The sequence below is a fragment of the Papio anubis genome, unplaced genomic scaffold, assembly GCF_008728515.1.
Source record: "Papio anubis isolate 15944 unplaced genomic scaffold, Panubis1.0 scaffold101, whole genome shotgun sequence".
NCBI classification, from domain to species: Eukaryota; Metazoa; Chordata; class Mammalia; order Primates; family Cercopithecidae; genus Papio; species Papio anubis.
Window position 1 is genome coordinate 164,891 of NW_022159226.1, and position 15,423 is coordinate 180,313.

Consider the following 15,423-nt stretch of genomic DNA (forward strand, 5'->3'; position numbering starts at 1 on the left):
ATATAGAGAAACTCAGATTTAGGCAGCCATGTCTACCAGGTAGTTCAGTAAATGTATTTTGAGTCATATGTTAAGAGATTCTGTTATTGTCTCCCTGCTGCGATCTTTTGTTCTCTTCCACAGCCTCTGCTGAAGGAGTAAGCACAAGTGATCATTTTTGTAACTAAAGCAAGTGACCTTATTTGTACTAAATGACCTCACCTTTTGGCCACAGATGTCTAGACCTGTATGGATATAGGACCTAAACTCTGCCAAGCTGATTATATCTTTCAAGAATTTGAACGAAAGGACACAGAAATGTAATCAGTTAGTATAGGACACTGGAGCTGTTAAGTCTTGTATAGTCAAGGCCACAGTGCCATGAAAACTGAAGGTATGGAGGAGCAGAAACTTAAGAGGTTCACAGAGGCAGGTGGAATGCAAAAAGTACTGAGCAGAGAGAAATTATAATGGTGTCTTTGGAGCAATAAGAGAATGAGGCAGGAAGAGAGCCAAAGAAACTGATAAAAACAGTTTCTGATGACTATTCAATTCCCAAGAGATGAGCTTGAATAACTTCCAATAATATTCCACATATTTTTATATTATTATATTAAATTTTCTTGAGTTTTTTTGGGTGTGGGTCTCTGTTTCTTAATTAATTAATATCCTGAATATATTAGGCTTTAATAAATGTTTATTATCCCGGTGTTAGTACCCAGATACAATATGATGTGAGACTACAAATAATGAGGGCTATTCACAGAATTGACTTGAGATAATTTGAGAGTATCGAGTTATTAAATATATTACAAGAATTTTGGGTCTGGAAGGGACCTATGAGGAATATCTAGTTCAAATTCTCAAATTTTAGAGAAGAGAGGCCAGGAGAAAATGATTTGCCAAACTTCGACATTGAATTAGAGATCTCATTAGAATTAGAACTGTGGTTTCCTGATGTCCAGTCTAGTTTTTATTTTACTACATGTTCTGAGTTAGACAGTATAACCCCCCAAATTCATATCTACTTGAAACTGCAGAATGTGACCTTATTTGGACTAGCATCTTTGCAAATGTAATCAATGAAGATGAGGTCATACTCAATTAGAGTGGATGGACTTTAATCCAATATGACTGGTGTCCTTACAAGAAGGAAAAACAGAGAGAATGCCATGTGGTGACACAGCAGAGTTAAGAGTGATGAAGCTGAAAGCCAAGGAATACCAAGGATTGATGGCTGCTACCAGAAGATAGAAAGAGGCAGGGAAGAAAGGATTCTCCTCTACAGCTTTCAGAGGTACTACTGACCTCTGACTTTAGACTTCTGGCTGCAGACTTGTGATTATAAATCTCTGTTGTATTAAGTCATCCAGTTTATAGTTCTTTGTTATGACAGCCTTAGGAAACTAAATATACTACCACATGGTGCACCTTTTAATATAAGAGATTCTACCCTGCATGTCACCAAAAAAGTATACAGAAACTAGATTCTTCAAAAGGGAAGGAAGTAGCTTTTTCTGTTGGGTATATCAATCTTAACTTTTAAATTCTTCAGTGTACTTAGCTATACTTTTGTGCCATTTAGAGATTACAGTATTGTTCATTTGGGATTTTCAAGGAAGTATGTCACTAGGAAATTTTGCTTTTATTTTTTTAAGGAATAATGAGTGGTGGCAGGCATATGGAGTGTGTGTGTGTGTGTGTATGTTATGGATTTTCTGTTATATGATAATCTGAAATATTGTACTTTTATTTTCAGGTTACTGAAGCTAAAGGAGATGTTTAACTCCAAGTTTGGATCTATTCCCAAGTTTTATGTTCGAGCACCAGGAAGAGTCAACATAATAGGTATTTCAAAAGTTCTTTCTCTTAATTTTTTTCTTCATCCTTTGGTAAGATCTAAATTTTTAAAAATATATTTTTCTTAATTTTTCCCAAAATAGAATATTTCACATATATCTACTAATAGTAAGATGTGTCTTTGCATAAGGAACACACTTTACTTTTATCTTTCCCAATCCATGTTATTAGTATTGTTCATTCATTTTTTAAATGTATAAATTTGTTGAAACCAAGTTGTTAATATTGTTTTCATAAAAAGTGAAAATATTTTTCTAGGCCACAGGTTAAAATTTTAAACTGTGGTAAGTAGTTTTGATGGTTTTATATTTACTCACTGGGTTAGAGAGGCACAGGGAAACCTTACAATTCCTTGCTACTAAAAGTATGGTCCAGATTTTGCAGGTCTTCTAGATGAATTTATCTTTTCCTTTGTTTATCCTATGAAGTACTTTGAATTTTACTGCCTTTTAGTGGTAAATAACACAGCCTTTCAACATTTTGTTTACTATCATTTTATCAATGTCCATGTATATAATAATTGACATAGTTGTACTTAGACTCCATACCATTTTTATCTTCTTTCATTTAATATATCATAAATATTTCTATGTATCTATTTCCATTTTCTGCGGGCATAACAGAATTCCACAGATGGGGTAATTTATCAACAATGCAAGTTTATTTGGCTCATGATTCTGGAAGCAGAGAAGTTCAAGATCATGGTACTGGCATCTGGCGAGGGCCTTCTTAAGAACTGCGTTATTCTCTTTTCTTTTTATTTTTTCTGAGACGGAGTTTTGCTCTTATTGCCTAGGCTGGTGTGCAATGGTGCAATCTCGGCTCACTGCAACGTCCGCCTCCCGGGTTCAAGTGATTCTCCTGCCTCAGCCTCCCGAGTGGCTGGGATTACAGGCATGTGCCACCATGCCTGGATAATTTTTTGTATTTTTAGTAGAGATGGGGTTTCTCCATGTTGGTCAGGCTGGTCTCGAACTCCCGACCTCAGGTTATTTGCCCGCCTCGGCCTCACAAAGTGCTGGGATTACAGGCATGAGCTACCGTGCCTGGTCTTCTTATTGAGTTATTGTATGGTGGAAGGGTAGGAGGGCATGAGATCATGCAAGATATAGAAAGGATGTGCGCTGAATTTCATCCTTTGATCAGGAACACACTCCTGAGGTCACTAACCCGCTCCGGAGATAGTGGCATCAATCTGTTACTAAGGGGAGAGCTCTCATGATCTAATCACCTCTTAAAGGTCCCACGTCTTAATATTGTCACAATGGCAATTAAATTTCAGTGTGAGTTTTGGAGGAGACATTCAAACCACAGCACTGTGGTTCTGTGTAGTGCTCGTAGTTATTTTAATGACTTCATGATAGCTTACTAAATTAATGTAATTTATTTAACAACTTTCTCTCATTGTAGCTAAAGCTATTTCCAGGTTTTGTTTTTGTTTTTACTATTATAGCAGGTAATTTCATAAAAGGATACCTTAGGTTCATTTTATCATTTTATTATTTCCAATGAGTATTACTTTTTTGGTTTGTTTGTTTTCAAGGATGGAAACTAGATATAGTAGAATAGAGGATGTATTCCCTTTCATAAGATTTAGTAAGTTGCTCATTTTCCACAAAAAGGTACTGAGCTTACAACTACAGACTTGTGAAGGTCCCTGACTTAATGATGGCTCAACTTATGATTTTTTTGACCTTTTTTGTTTTTTTTTTTTGAGATAGAGTTTTGATGTGTCACCCAGGCTGCAGTACAGTGGCTCCATCTTGGCTCACTGCAACCTCTGCCTCCCGGGTTCAAGTGGTTCTCCTGCCTCAGCCTCCCAAGTAGCTGGAATATAGGTGTGCACCACCATACCTTATTAATTTTTGTATTTTTAGTAGAGACGGGATCTTATCATGTTGGCCATACTGATCTTGAACTCCTGACCTCAAGCGATCCACCTGCCTTGGCCTCCCAAAGTGCTGAGATTACAGGCGTGAGCCTCCACACCTGGCCTCTTGTGTCTGCTAACTGACCTCTCCCTACCTGCCCTTCCTGTCCTCCCTACATGTTATCCTTCCCAGCCTCTAGTAACCACTATTTTACCTTCTATTTTTATGAGATCAACTCTTTTAGCTTCCATATATGAGTGAGAACATGAGGTATGTGTCTTTCTGTGCCTGACTTATTTCACTTAACGTAATGTCCTCTAAGCTTATCCGTGTTGCTGTGAATAACAGGATTTCACTCTTTTAGGTGGCTGAATAGTATTCCATTGCATACATTCACCACATTTTAAAAATTGATTCATCTGTTAATGGACATTTATGTTGATTCCGTATCTTGACTATTGTGAATAGTGGTGCAATAAACAAGAGAGCCACATATCTCTTTGACATACTGATGTCCTTTCCTTTGAATATATACCTAGTAATGGTATTGCTGGATCATATGGTGGTTCTATTTTTAGTTTTTTGAGGAGCCTTCATACTGTTTTCCATATGGCTATACTATACTATACTTTCCCATCAATAGTGTAGAAGAGTTCTCATTTCTCTGCATTCTCTCTAGCACTTATTATTTTTTGTCTTTTTAATAATAGTCATCCTAACTGAAGTGAGATAATATCTCCTGGTGGTTTTGATTTCCATTTTCCTGATAATTAGTGATGCTGAGCATTTTTCTATGATTGTAAGTCATTTTTATGTCTTTTTTTTGAGAAATGTGTATTTAGATCATTTGTCAATTTTTATTTTATTTTATTTATTTTATTTTATTTTATTAATTAATTAATTTATTTTGAGACAGAGTCTCTCTCTGTTGCCCAGGCTGGAGTGCAGTGGCACGATCTGGGCTCACTGCAATCTCCACCTCCTGGGTTCGAGCAATTCTCCTGCCTCAGCCTCCTGAGTAGCTGGGACTACAGGCACGTGCCACCATGCCCAGCTAGTTTTTGTAGTGTTAGTAGAGACGGGGTTTCACTGTGTTGGCCAGGATGTTCTCGAATTCCTGACCTCAGATGATCTGCCCACCTTGGTCTCCCAAAGTGCTGGGATTATAGGCGTGAGCTACCACACCCAGACCATTTGCCAATTTTTAAATTGGAATATTTGTTTTACTACTGTTAAGTTTTTTATATATTCTGGAGGTAAATTCCTTGTTGGAAAAATATTTTATCCCTTTCAATAGGTTGTCTCTTCACTCTATTGGCAGGTTTCCTTTGCTATGCGGAACCTTTTTAGTTTGATATAATTTCATTTGTCTATTTTTGTTTCTTTGTCTGGCTTTTATAGTCTTATTCATAAAATCTTTGCCCAGACCAATGTCTTAAAGTGTTTCCTTTATATTTTCTTCTAGTAGTTTCATAGTTTCAGTTATGATGTTTAAGTCTTTAATCCATTTAAAATTGATTTTTATAAATGGTGAGATATTTGGGCCTATTTTTATTCTTTTGCATATGGATATCTAGTTTTTCCATCATCCATTTATTAAACAGATTGTCCTTTTCCCAATGAATGAAGGTAACTTTGTTGAAAATCAGTTGGCCTTGGCCAGGGTTGGTGGCTCACGCTTGTAATCCCAGCACTTTAGGAAGCCAAGGCGGATGGATCACTTGAGGTTAGAAGTTTGAGAGCAGCCTGGCCAACATGATGAAACCTCGTCTCTACTAAAAATATAAAAATTAGCTGGGTGTAGTGGCACACACCTGTAATCCCAGCTACGCAGGGGCCTGAGGCATGAGAATCTCTTAAACCTGGGAGGCAGATGCTGCAGTGAGCCGAGATCAAACTGCTGCACTCCAGCAGGATTCTGTCTCAAATGAAATGAAATGAAATGAAATGAAAGAAAAAGAAAGGAAAGGGAAGGGAAGGAAAGGGAAAGGGAAAGGGAAAGGGAAAGGGAAAGGGAAAGGGAAAGGGAAGGGGAGGGGAGGGAAGGGAAGGGAAGGGAAGGGAAGGGAAGGGAAAGGAAAAAGGAAAGGAAGAAAGAAAGAAAGGAAGAAAGGAAAGGAAAGGAAAGGAAAGGAAAGGAAAAAAAAAATCAGTTGGCCGTAAATATGTGGATTTAGCTCTGGGTTCTCTATTCTGTTCTATTAGTCTGTATGTCTGTTTTTACGCCAAAACCATAGTATTACTATAGCTTTGTAGTATATTTGAAGTCAGATAGTGTAATGCCTCCAGCTTTTTTTTTTCTTCTTCTTCTTTTTTTTTTCTCAGTATTGCTTTGGTTATTTGGGGTCTTTTGTGGTTCCATACAAATTTTAGAATTTTTTTTCTATTTCTGTGAAGAATGTCATTGGTATCATACTAGGAATTGCATTGCATCTGTAGTAGTACAGTCATTTTAACAATATTAATTCTTCCAGTCCAAGAATGTGGGATGTCTTTCCATTTCTTTGTATCCTCTTCAATTTCTTTCATCCGTGTTTTATTGTTTTCATTGTACAGGTCTTTTATTGCCTTGGTTAAATTTATTCCTAGATATTCATTTTTTTTGTAGCTATTTCAAATGGGATTGCTTGCTTCATTTCTTTTTCAGGTAGTCTGTTATTGGTGTTTAGAAACACTAGTGATTTAAAAAAATTTTTTCAAAGTACTTTTATTTATTATTATTTAAATTTTATTTTTCCCTTAGTTATTGGGGGTACAGGTGGTATTTGGTTACATGAGTAAGTTCTTTCGTGGTGATTTGTGAGATTTTGGTGTACCTATCACCCAAGCAGCATACACTGCACCACATTTGTAGTCTTCTATCCTGTGCCCCACTCCCACTCTTCCCTGCAAGTCCGCAATGTCCATTTCCTAATTCTTATGTCTTTGCGTCCTCATAGTTTAGCCCCCACATATCAGTGAGAACATGCAATGTTTGGTTTTCCATTTCTGAGTTATTTAACTTAGAATAATAGTCTCCAGTCTCATCCAGGTCACTGCAAATACTGTTAACTGATTCCTTTTTATGGCTGTATAGTATTCCATTGTATATATACCATTTTCTTTTTTTAAAAATTAATTAATTTTTTTATTGTAATTTAAGATCTAGGGTACATGTGCACAATGTGCAGGTTTGTTACATATGTTCACATGTGCCATGTTGGTGTGCTGCACCCGTTAACTCGTCATTTACATTCGGTATATCTCCTAATGCTATCCCTCCCCGCTCCCCCAACCCCACGACAAGCCCTGGTGTGTGATGTTCCCCTTCCTGTGTACACATGTTCTCATTGTTCAGTTCCCACCTATGAGTGAGAACATGCGGTGTTTGGTTTTCTGTTCTTGCGATAGTTTGCTGAGAATGATGATTTCCAGCTGCATCCATGTCCCTACAAAGAACATGAACTCATCCTTTTTTATGGCTGCATAGTATTCCGTGGTGTATATGTGCCACATTTTCCTAATCCAGTCTGTCATTGATGGACATTTGGATTGGTTCTAAGTCTTTGCTATTGTGAATAGTGCTGCAATAAACATACATGTGCATGTGTCTTTATAGCAGCATGTTTTATAATCCTTTGGGTATATACCCAGTAATGGGATAGCTGGGTCAAATGGTATTTCTAGTTCAAGATCCTTGAGGAATCGCCACACTGTCTTCCACAATGGTTGAACTAGTTTACGGTCCCACCAACAGTGTAAAAGTGTTCCTATTTCTCCACATCCTCTCCAGCATCTGTTGTTTCTTGACTTTTTAATGATCGCCATTCTAACTTGTGTGAGATGGTATCTCATTGTGGTTTTGATTTGCATTTCTCTAATGTCCAGTGATGATGAGCTAGCCAGTTTTTCCAGCACCATTTATAAAATAGGGAATCCTTTCCCCATTTCTTGTTTTTGTCATGTTTGTCAAAGATCAGATGGTTGTAGATGTGTGGTATTATTTCTGAGAGCTCTGTTCTGTTCTATTGGTCTATATCTCTGTTTTGGTACCAGTACCATGCTGTTTTGGTTACTGTAGCCTTGTAGTATAGTTTGAAGTCAGGTAGTGTGATGCCTCCAGCTTTGTTCTTTTGGCTTAGGATTGTCTTGGCAATGCAGGCTCTTTTTTGGTTCCATATGAACTTTAAAGCAGTTTTTTCCAATTCTGTGAAGAAAGTCTTTGGTAGCTTAATGGGGATGTCATTGAATCTATAGATTACCTTGGGCAGTATGGCCATTTTCATGATATTGATTCTTCTTATCCATGAGCATGGAATGTTCTTCCATTCGTTTGTGTCCTCTTTTATTTCTTTGAGCAGTGGTTTGTAGTTCTCCTTGAAGAGGTCCTTCATATCCCTTGTAAGTTGGATTTCTAGGTATTTTATTCTCTTTGAAGCAATTGTGAATGGGAGTTCATTCATAATTTGGCTCTCTGTTTGTCTGTTATTGGTGTATAGGAGTGCTTGTGATTTTTGCACATTAATATTGTATCTTGAGACTTTGCTAAAGTTGCTTATCAGCTTAAGGAGATTTTGGGCTGAGATGATGGGGTTTTCTAAATATACAATCATGTCATCTGTAAACAGGGACAATTTGACTTCCTCTTTTCCTAATTGAATACCCTTTATTTCTTTCTCCTGCCTGATTGCCCTGGCCAGAGCTTCCAACACTTTGTTGAATAGGAGTGGTGAGAGAGGGCATCCCTGTCTTGTGCCAGTTTTCAAAGGGAATGCTTCCAGTTTTTGCCCATTCAGTATGATATTGGCTGTGGGTTTCTCATAAATAGCTGTTATTTTTTTGAGATATGTCCCAGCAATACCTAATTTATTGAGAGTTTTTAGCATGAAGGGCTGTTGAATTTTGTCAAAAGCCTTTTCTGCATCTATGGAGATAATCATGTGGTTTTTGTCTTTGGTTCTGTTTATATGCTGGATTACCTTTATTGATTTGCATATGCTGAACCAACCTTGCATCCCAGGGATGAAGCCCACTTGATCATGGTGGATAAGCTTTTTGATGTGCTGCTGGATTCGGTTTGCCAGTATTTTATTGAGGATTTTTGCATCGATGTTCATCAGGGGATATTGGTCTAAAATTCTCTTTCTTTGTTGTGTCTCTGCCAGGCTTTGGTATCAGGATGATGTTGGCCTCATAAAATGAGTTAGGGAGGACGCCCTCTTTTTCTATTGATTGGAATAGTTTCAGGAGGAATGGTATCAGCTCCTCCTTTTACCTCGGGTAAAATTCTACTGTGAATCCGTCTGGTCCTGGACTTTTTTTAGTTGGTAGGCTATTAATTATTGCCTCAATTTCAGAGCCTACTATTGGTCTATTCAGGGATTCAACTTCTTCCTGGTTTAGTCTTGGGAGAGTGTATGTGTCCAGGAATTTATCCATTTCTTCTAGGTTTTCTAGTTTATTTGCGTAGAGGTGTTTATAGTATTCTCTGATGGTAGTTTGTATTTCTGTGAGGTCAGTGGTGATATCCCCTTTATCATTTTTTATTGCGTCTTTTTGATTCTTCTCTCTTTTCTTCTGTTTAGTCTCGCTAGCAGTCTGTCAATTTTGTTGATCTTTTTGAAAAACCAGCTCCTAGATTCACTGATTTTTTTGAAGGGTTTTTTGTGTGTCTATCTCCTTCAGTTCTGCTCTGATCTCAGTTATTTCTTGTCTTCTGCTAGCTTTTGAACGTGTTTGCTCTTGCTTCTTTAGTTCTTTTAATTGTGATGTTAGGGTGTCAATTTTAGATCTTTCCTGCTTTCTCTTGGGGGCATTTAGTGCTATAAATTTCCCTCTACACACTGCTTTAAATGTGTCCCAGAAATTCTGGTATGTTATATCCTTGTTCTCATTGGTTTCAAAGAACATCTTTATTTCTGCCTTCATTTTGTTATGTACCCAGTAGTCATTCAGGAGCAGGTTGTTCAGTTTCTATGTAGTTAAGTGGTTTTGATTGAGTTTCTTAATCCTGAGTTCTAGTTTGATTGCACTGTGATCTGAGAGACAGTTTGTTATAATTTCTGTTCTTTTACATTTGCCGAGGAATGCTTTACTTTCAACTATGTGGTCAATTTTAGAATAAGTGCGATGTGGTGCTGAGAGGAATGTATATTGTGTTGATTTGGGGTGGAGAGTTCTGTAGATGTCTATTAGGTTGGCTTGGTGCAGAGTTGAGTTCAATTCCTGATATCGCTGTTAACTTTCTGTCTCATTGATCTGTCTAATGTTGACCATGGGGTGTTAAAGTCTCCCATTATTATTGTGTGGGAGTCTAAGTCTCTTTTTAAGTCTCTAAGGACTTGCTTTATGAATCTGGGTGCTCCTGTATTGGGTGCATATATATTTAGGATAGTTAGCTCTTCTTGTTGAATTGATCCCTTTACCATTATGTAATGGCCTTCTTTGTGTCTTTTGATCTTTGTTGGTTTAAAGTCTGTTTTATCAGAGACTAGGATTGCAACCCCTGCCTTTTTTTGTTTTCCATTTGCTTGGTAGATCTTCCTCCATCCCTTTATTTTGAGCCTATGTGTGTCTCTGCATGTGAGATGGGTCTCCTGAGTACAGCAAACTGATGGATCTTGACTCTTTATCCAATTTTCCAGTCTGTGTCTTTTAGTTGGAACATTTAGCCCAATTTCATTTAAGGTTAATATTGTTATGTGTGAACTTGATCCTGTCATTATGATGATAGGTGGTTATTTTGCTCGTTAGTTGATGCAGTTTCTTCCTAGCATTGATGGTCTTTACAATTTGGCATGTTTTTGCAGTGGCTGGTACTGGTTGTTCCTTTCCATGTTTAGTGCTTCCTTCAGGAGCTCTTGTAGGGCAATCCTGGTGGTGATAAAATCTCTCAGCATTTGCTTGTCTGTAAAGGATTTTATTTCTCCTTCACTTATGAAACTTAGGTTGGCTGGATATGAAATTCTGGGTTGAAAATTCTTTTCTTTAAGAATGTTAAATATTGACCCCCACTCTCTTCTGGCTTGTAGAGTTTCTGCCAAGAGACCCGCTGCTAGTCTGATGGGCTTCCCTTTGTGGGTTACCTGACCTTTCTCTCTGGGTGCCCTTAACATTTTTCCTTCTTTTCAACTTTGGTGAATCTGACAATTATGTGTCTTGGAGTTGCTCTTCTTGAGGAGTATCTTTGTGGCGTTCTCTGTATTTCCTGAATTTGAATGTTGGCCTGCCTTGCTAGGTTGGGGAAGTTCTCCTGGATAATATCCTGCAGAGTGTATTCCAACTTGGTTCCATTCTCTCCATCACTTTCAGGTACCCCAATCAGACGTAGATTTGGTCTTTTCACATAGTCCCATATTTGTTGGAGGCTTTGTTCATTTCTTTTTAGTCTTTTTTCTCTAAACTTCTCTTCTCGTTTCGTTTCAGTCATTTGATCTTCAATCACTGATACCCTTTCTTCCAGTTGGTCAAGTTGGTTACCGAAGCTTGTGCATTTGTCATGTAGTTCTCGTGTCATGGTTTTCAGCTCTATCAGGTCATTTAAAGACTTCTCTACATTGGTTATTCTAGCTAGCCATTTGTATAATCTTTTTTCAAGTTTTTTTAGCTTCTTTGCGATGGTTCAGACTTCCTCCTTTACCTCGGAGAAGTTTGATCGTCTGAAGCCTTCTTCTCTCAACTCGTCAAAGTCATTCTCCATCCAGCTTTGTTCCGTTGCTGGCGAGGAGCTGCATTCCTTTGGAGGGGGAGGGGCTCTCTAATTTTTAGAATTTTCAGCTCTTCTGCACTGCTTTTTCCCCATCTTTGTGGTTTTTATCTACCTTTGGTCTTTGATGATGGTGATGTACAGATGTGGTTTTGGTGTGGATGTCCTTTCTGTTTGTTAGTTTTCCTTCTAACAGTCAGGACCCTCAGCTGCAGGTCTGTTGGAGTTTGCTCGAGGTCTACCCCGGAGCCTGTTTGCCTGGGTATCAGCAGCACAGGCTGCAGAAGAGTGAATATTGCTGAACAGCAAATGTTGCCGCCTGATCATTCCTCTGGAAGCTTTGTCTCAGAGGGGTACCGGCCGTGTGAGGTGTGAGGTGTCAGTCTGCCCCTACTGGGGGATGTCCCCCAGTTAGGCTACTCGGGGGTCAGGGACCCACTTGAGCTGGCTGTCCGTCCATTCTCAGATCTCAAACTCTGTGCTGGGAGAACCACTACTCTCTTCAAAGCTGTCAGACAGGGATATTTAAATCTGCAGAAGTTTCTGCTGCCTTTTGTTTGGCTATGCCCTGTCCCCAGAGGTGGAGTCTACAGAGGCAGGCAGGCCTCCTTGAGCTGTGTTGGGCTCCACCCAGTTCGAGCTTCCTGGCTGCCTTGTTTACCTACCCAAGCCACAGCAATGGTAGGTGCCCCTCCCCCAGCCTCGCTCCCGCCTGGCAATTAGATCTCAGACTGCCGTGTTAGCAATGAAGGAGGCCCTGTGTGCGTGGGACCCTCCAAGCCAGGCACGGGATATAATCTCCCGGTGTGCCGTTTGCTAAGACCCTTGGTAAAACGCAGTATTAGGGTGGGAGTGACCTGGTTTTCCAGGTGTTGTGTGTCACGGTTTCCCTTGGCTGGGAAAGGGAATTCCCTTACCCCTTGCACTTCCCAGGTGAGGCGATGCCTCGCCCGGCTTTGGCTCTCACTCGGTGGGCTGCACCCACTGTCCTGCACCCACTGTCCAACACGCCCCAGTGAGATGAACCCGGTACCTCAGTTGGAAATGCAGAAATCACCCATCTTCTGTGTCGTTCACGCTGGGAGCTGGAGGCTGGAGGTGTTCCTATTTGGCCATGTTGGAACCGCCCCCTTTGCAACTATTATAAAAGAGATTGAATTCTTCCTTTTTTTTTTTTGAGATGGAGTCTCACTCTGTCGCCCAGGCTGGAGTGCAGTGGCGTGATGTCAGCTCACTGCAAGCTCCACCTCCCGGGTTCATGCCATTCTCCTGCCTCAGCTTCCCAACTAGCTGGGACTACAGGCGCCTGCCACCACGCTCAGCTCATTTTTTTGTATTTTTAGTAGAGACGGGATTTCACCATGTTAGCCAGGATGGTCTTGATTTCCTGACCTCATGATCTGCCCCCCTCCACCTCCCAAAGTGCTAGGATTACAGGCATGAGCCACTGTGCCCAGCCAAAAGGGGTTGAATTCTTGATTTGATTCTCTGTTCACTGTTGGTATACAGAAGAGCTATATTTGTATAGCTTGTTTCTGGAATCTTAATCTTGTATCTGTAATTGTAATCTTGTATCTGGAAACTTTGCTGAATTCTTTTATCAGTTCTAGGAGCTTTCTAAAGGAGTCTATGGGGTTTTCAAAGTAAATGATCATATCGTCAGCAAACAGTGACAGTTTGACTTCCTCTTTACTAATTTGGATGTCGTATATTTCTTTTTCTTGTCTGATTGCTCTGCCTAGGACTTCCAGTACCATGTTGAAAAGGAGTGGTGAGAGTAGGCATCTTAGCCTTGTTGCAGTTCTCAGAGGGAATGCTTTCAACCTTTCCTCATTCAGTATTATGTTGGTTATGGATCTGTCATAGATGGCGTTTATTACATTAAGGTATGTCCCTTTTGTGCCAATTTTGCTGAGAGTTTTAATCATAAAGCTTGCTAGATTTTGTTGAATGCTTTTTCTGCATCTGTTGAGATGATCATGTGATTTTTGTTTTTAATTCTGTTTATGTGGAGTATCACATGTACAGACTTGTGTATGTTAAACCATCCCTGCATCCCTGATATGAAACCCACTTGATCATGGTAGATTAACTTTTTGATATGTTGTTAGATTTGGTTAGGTAGGATTTCGTTAAGGATTTTAGCGTCTATGTTCATCAACGATATCGATCTGTAGTTCTCTTTTTTGGTTATGTCCTTCCCTGGTTTTGATATTAGGGTGATTCTGGCTTCATAGAATGAATTAGGAAAGGTTCCTTCTTTCTCTATCTTGTGGAATAGTGTCAACAGGATTGGTCCCCATTCTTCTTTGAATATCTGATGGAGTTCTGCTGTGAATCTGTCTGGTCCTGTATTTTTTTTGTTGGTATTTTTAAAATTATCATTTCAATCTCACTGCTTGTTATTGATCTGTTCAGGGTATCTAATTCTTCCTGATTTAAGCTAGGAGGGTTGTATTTTTCCAGGAATTTATCCATCTCCTCTAGGTTTTCTAGTTTATTTGCATAAAGGTGTTCATAATAGCCTTGAATGATCTTTTGTATTTCAGTGGTGTCAACTGTAATATCTCCTCTTTTGTTTCTTAGCGGGGTTATTTGGATTTTCTGTCTTCTTTTCTTGGGTTAATCTGGCTAATGGTCTATCAATTTTACCTTTTATTTTGTTTTGTTTTTTGAGATGGAGTCTCGCTATTGTCATCCAGGCTGGAGTGCAGTGGTGTGATCTCAGCTCACTGCAATGTCCGCCACCTGGTTCAAGCTTCTCCTGCCTCAGCCTCCTGAGTAGCTAGGATTACAGGCGCCCACCACCATGCCCAGCTAATTTTTGTACATTTAGTAGAGATGAGGTTTCTCCATGTAGGTCAGGCTGGTCTTGAACTCCCGACCTCAGGTGATCTACCCGCCTGAGACTCCCAAAGTGCTGGGATTATAGGCGAGAGCCACTGCGCTGGCCCAATTTTATCTTTCAAAGAACCACCTTTTTGTTTCATTTACCTTTTGTATTTTTGTTTGTTTCAATTTCATTTAGTTCTGCTCTGATCTTGGTTATTTCCTTTCTTCTGCTGAGTTTGTGTTTGGTTTGGTCTTGTTTCTTTAGTTTGTTGAGATGTGACCTTAGATTGTCTGTGCTCTTTCAGATTTTTTGATGTAGGTGTTTAGGGCTATGAACTTTCTTCTTAGCACTGTCCTAGCTGTATCCCAGAGGTTTTGATAGGTTGTGTCATTATTGTCATTCCATTCAAAGAATTTTTAGATTTCCATCTTGATCTTGTTTTTGACCCAATGCTCATTCAGGAGCAGGTTATTTAATTTCCATGTGTTTGCATGGTTTTGAAGGTTCCTTTTGTAGTTGATTTCCGGTTTTATTTCATTGTAGTCTGAGAGAGTGCTTGATATAATTTCAATTTTCTTAAATTTATTGAGGCATCTTTTGTGGTCTATCACATGATCTATCTTGGAGACAGTTCCATGCCCTGTTGAATAAGATGTGTTTTCTCTAGTTGTTGGATGAAATGTTCTGTATATATGTGTTAAGTCCATTTGTTCCAAGGTATAGTTTAAATCCATTGTTTCTTTGTTGACTTTCTGTCTTGATGACCTGTCTAGTGCTGTCAGTGGAGTATTGAAGTCCCCCACCCTTATTATGTTACTGTCAATCTCATTTCTTAGGTCTGTTGGTAATTGTTTTATAAATTTGGGAGCTCTAGTGTTAGGTGCATATATCTTTAGGATTGTGATATTTTCCTGTTACACAAAGCCTTTTTACCATTGTATAATGTCCCTCTTTGTCTCTTTTAACTGCTCTTGCTTTAAAGTTTGTTTTGTCTGGTATAAGACGAGATACCCCTGCTCACTTTGGTGTCCATTTGCATGAAATGCCCTTTTCCACCCCTTTACTTTAAGTTTCTGTGTTAGGTGAGTCTCCTGAAGGCAGCAGACAGTTGGTTGGTTAGTCCTTATCCTTTTTGTGGTTCTCTGTCTTTTAAATGGAGCATTTGGGCCATTTACATTCAATGAAACACTAGCTAT

The 15,423-nt window shown here is 39.1% G+C and overlaps 1 protein-coding gene across 6 annotated transcripts in view; it reads left to right on the forward strand.

Annotated features, from left to right (window-relative positions):
• LOC116272414 (N-acetylgalactosamine kinase-like) overlaps nt 1-15,423 on the forward strand; it is a 129,917-nt gene that overhangs the window by 41,873 nt on the left and 72,621 nt on the right. For 5 of the 6 annotated variants that reach the window (XM_031661152.1, XM_031661149.1, XM_031661151.1 and 2 more), the window contains exon 2: nt 1,739-1,827. In XM_031661152.1, the coding sequence (XP_031517012.1) occupies nt 1,739-1,827 (89 nt within the window). Of the gene's footprint in view, nt 1-607; nt 1,277-1,738; nt 1,828-15,423 lie in introns of those variants that run through there. The other variant, XM_031661150.1, reaches the window with a different exon arrangement.